At 49.0% G+C, this 3,884-nt stretch overlaps 1 protein-coding gene across 1 annotated transcript; it reads right to left on the bottom strand.

Moving 5' to 3' along the window:
• Positions 1 to 979: 979 nt before the first annotated feature.
• On the bottom strand, positions 980 to 2,643 carry LOC120025061 (docking protein 4-like). Its single transcript, XM_038969497.1, has 4 exons — positions 2,513 to 2,643; positions 1,782 to 1,920; positions 1,510 to 1,624; positions 980 to 1,311 (listed from the first exon to the last, which is right to left on the bottom strand). Exons 1-4 carry the CDS (start codon positions 2,641 to 2,643, stop codon positions 1,169 to 1,171), a joined length of 528 nt encoding a protein of 175 aa, XP_038825425.1. The 3' UTR covers positions 980 to 1,168.
• Between the last annotated feature and the right edge of the window lie 1,241 nt (positions 2,644 to 3,884).

Consider the following 3,884-nt stretch of genomic DNA (forward strand, 5'->3'; position numbering starts at 1 on the left):
TTACCATGTCTAAATTCTCTCTTAACATTGGTTTTAAAGTGGCCATATGTCAGTAACTGTGTATTCCATTCATGCAGTACACACACAGAGGACAGGGTTCCACTACCATTATGAACAGCCTTGGATCTCTTCACAACCAATGGCAGGAAACCAAGAGAAAACAACAAACGAAGTCATGACTTCAGAGGCATGTGGCTCTCCCTCCCTCCCTCCCTCCCTCCCTCCCTCCCTCACCGCCTCTTTATATCCTCCCAGAAAAAATCTATGTCTATTTTCTTTATCACACAGAACAGAATACAAGGCAAAGTCAGGTTGTTATGTCTGCTACAAGTTTAAAAAAAAAGTTTTTTTAAAGAAAGATGAAAGACAAGTGGTCCATTGTTTCTCTGTGGAATTAGACCAGGTGTTTGGTTGGCTGATAGTCCAGGGACAGTCTCTCTTCCACCCACACACACACAGACTTGGAAGCCAAGGCCAGTTCTTGGGAGGAAACTGTTGTCTTACATACGTGTCTGTCAGATTGAGGTTATGGGTTGGAGCTAGCGCCACAATCATTATCATGCTGAAGCTGGATGGTAGGAAGGGGTCCTTCTGTTCTGACCACCAATAAGAGCTATATGGGGACGTCCTGAGCCCGTAACATTGAACTTTGCTAAGAGCTGGCATGAGGTACAAGTAGAGGTCTTTCGCGAAGGGGGTTGAGGTGAATCCCGTCAGAAAAAAAACACGATTTCACAGGGGTTAGAAGAGAGGACACCCACTAAATCACATCCTTACAGCTCACACCCCTCCTCCTCCTGTTCCTCCTCCACGCCCACAGCAAAGCAGAGAGAGATGCACCATGCCACAATGTCAGCTCACTAAGAGGCAACATGCCACTGCCGGCTCACACAATGCACTTTGACCCCACAGTGAGGGATTCTGGGGTTGAAGTTCCTTCAGGTAACCAGCCTTTGAAGAGAAGACCAGAGGCGCTGTCATGTCCTGCTTCACAGAGCTACCAGCTTTAGGGGAGGTCCTATGACCCCACCCCAACCTGATTGGCTGGAGGGTAGATGAGGGGGCGTGGAGTCGAGGTGAGCACTGCAGAGAAAGGAGAATGGGAGGAGTGTTCGGGTACAGAGTAGGGGTGTGGTGGAGGCTAGGGGTCTGCAATGCACCCCTGGGATCACTGGCTGGGGTAGGTGGGGTAGCGGACGGGCGAGTGTTGGCTGTGTGCCAGGGGCATGGTAGCGTGGCGTGGCTCTGAGGGCAGCCGGGTGGAGAGCAGGTCTGCATCAGCGCCAGTCTGAGAACCACCAAACATGTCACCTACAGGACAGGACAGGACACAAGAGACAGACGAGAAAAAGTCATGTCTACAGGTGCAGCCTACTCCATAAGCTTCTGTATGATTCGTTAAACTCCAGACCCCATGTTCAAACGTTTACACTTTCCATATTCAGACCAATGTTCCCACTCTAGCCCCAGTGCTGTGTGGTTGAGATTGTAGTCTAGGCTGTGGTTTACCATGGGCTGGGTCCATGCCCCCCTGAGTGCCAGTGATATGGTGCCAAAAGGCACTGCGGGGCAGGATGGCCGTGGGGGTACAGGGGTAGGAGCCCGTCTCAGAACCTTTAGACAACTGACAGAGAGAAAAAAATTATAAAAAACACAGTATTATATAATCACCAGAGAGAATACTGTGTGTATGTGTGTGTGTGTGTGTGTGTGTGTGTGTGTGTGTGTGTGTGTGTGTGTGTGTGTGTGTGTGTGTGTGTGTGTGTGTAACTATGCCTTACTCTGCTGTTCTTCTCCATCTCCATCAGAACTCTCTTGTGCTGCTCAGCGATGGCCAGGGTGGAGGAGTGGACTCTCTGGTAGATCTGTTCTCCCTCCCGCGTCTGGAATGTGTACAGGCCTTCTCCACTGTCACACATCCTGGAACACACCAACACACACTGCTCAGTACAACATGCATGTGCATACAGGCCATAATATAGGTAATATCGACAATTCACCATATATAGATATGTTTTTGCAAACAGTCCTTTTGCAGGCACACTGTATTTACCACAAATTGTTCTCAAGCAATTGACAGCCAATAGTACTGCATTCTAACCACCACCAGGGGGCAGTCTGGGACTACGTTCTCCCTACTGGCAGTACACTCTTATCTTTGTCCTTTGGGGGGCACCCTGCAAGTGGACCGAATCCTTTCTTTTCAAGTTTATCAAAGCACAGGAGGAGATAAGAACGCCTCGCTCACCATTGATTTTCCTCTAATCTATTCAATCAATCTCTTTATGAGGCTCTCCTGGGCAGGGCACCTGTCTGTCTGTCTGTCTGTCTGTCTGTGTGCGAGCATGAGTGTGTGTGGTCTGTATGCGTTTTTCATCAAGCAATCTATGGGCTAGGGCACATACAACTGGTTACCAGTCCTGCTTTTCTGCAGCTTTTGCATTCTTCTCCCCATGCCTCACTCTCCATACCTCTCCCGCCCACACCATCCCTCAATGAGTGTTTCCCTCACCGTCCAGCCTCAAAGGTGAAGCGCGTGGCATCTCGTCCGTAGCGGCGCAGGGAGCAGAGCGGCCAGGTGACCAGTTTGGTGCGAGGGTTGTGGATGTCCCACAGGTAGATATTCTCATGGGTGATCTGCATCATACACTCCCATAGATGTCCAGGTTAGGACAGGGCGAGTAGGAACACATTGAAACGCTCTGACAGGGAGACAGGAAGGGATATTACTAGTCTTAGTTCAGCATGACATACCACACATTATAAAGTGACTTGTAGAAGCCAGGACCGCGTATCCACAACACATCAGAGAGTAGGAGAGATGATCAATTTAGCAATAATAATAAGACACTGGTAGCAGCAGCTGTGTTGTGTGTGTAGCATGAATGTATGTGTGTGTGTGTGTGTGTGCGTGTGTGCTAAGGTGCGGAGAAGTCAGTGCAGGTGGTCAGTCCAGTTCAAGTGTTCAGCATTCTGATGGCTTGTAGATAGAAACTGTTGGTATCAGACCCCATGTTCCAACGGTAAAGAAGTGAACAGCTCGTGGGTGGGGTATGCGTTTGAAAATATAAACTCAGCAAAAAAGAAACGTCCTCTCACTGTCAACTGCTTTATTTTCAGCAAACTTAACATGTGTAAATATTTGATAAACATAACAAGATTCAACAACTGAAACAAACTGAACAAGTTCCACAGACATGTGACTAACAGACATGGAATAATGTGTCTCTGAACAAAGAGGGGATCAAAATCAAAAGTAACAGTCGGTATCTGGTGTGGCCACCAGCTGTATTAAGTACTGCAGTGCATCTGCTCCTCATGGACTGCACCAGATTTGCCAGTTCTTGCTGTGAGATGTTACCCCACTCTTCCACCAAGGCACCTGCAAGTTCACAGACATTTCTGGGGGGAATGGCCCTAGCCCTCACCCTCCGATCCAACAGGTCCCAGACGTGCTCAATGGGATTGAGATCAGTGCTCTTCGCTGGCAATGGCAGAACACTGACATTCCTGCCTTGCAGGAAATCATGCACAGAACGAGCAGTATGGCTGGAGGCATTGTCATGCTGTAGGGTCATGTCAGGAGGAGCCTGCAGAGAGGGTACCACATGAAGGATGAGGATGTCTTCCCTGTAACTCACAGCGTTGAGATTGTCTGCAATGACAACAAGCTCAGTCCGATGATGGTGTGACACACCGCCCAGACCATGATGGACCCTCCACCTTCAAATTGATCCCACTCCGAGTATAGGCCTCGGTTTAACGCTCATTCCTTCGACGATAAACGCAAATCCGACCATCACCTCCTGGTGAGACAAAACCACGTCTCGTCAGTGAAGAGCACTTTTTGCCAGTCCTGTCTGGTCCAGCGACGGTGGGTTTGT

The sequence above is a fragment of the Salvelinus namaycush genome, chromosome 30 (genome assembly GCF_016432855.1).
Source record: "Salvelinus namaycush isolate Seneca chromosome 30, SaNama_1.0, whole genome shotgun sequence".
In the NCBI taxonomy this organism is placed as follows: domain Eukaryota; kingdom Metazoa; phylum Chordata; class Actinopteri; order Salmoniformes; family Salmonidae; genus Salvelinus; species Salvelinus namaycush.

Bases quoted from the DNA above. Each gene is read 5' to 3' on its own strand.
- LOC120025061 (XM_038969497.1), bottom strand. From the start codon at position 2,643: ATGCAGATCACCCATGAGAATATCTACCTGTGGGACATCCACAACCCT. The intron at 1,625-1,781 runs GTAAGGCATAGT...TCTCTCTGTCAG, and splicing joins AGATGGAGAAGAACAGCAGA to TTGTCTAAAGGTTCTGAGAC. The intron at 1,312-1,509 runs GTAAACCACAGC...CCTGTCCTGTAG, and splicing joins GGGCATGGACCCAGCCCATG to GTGACATGTTTGGTGGTTCT.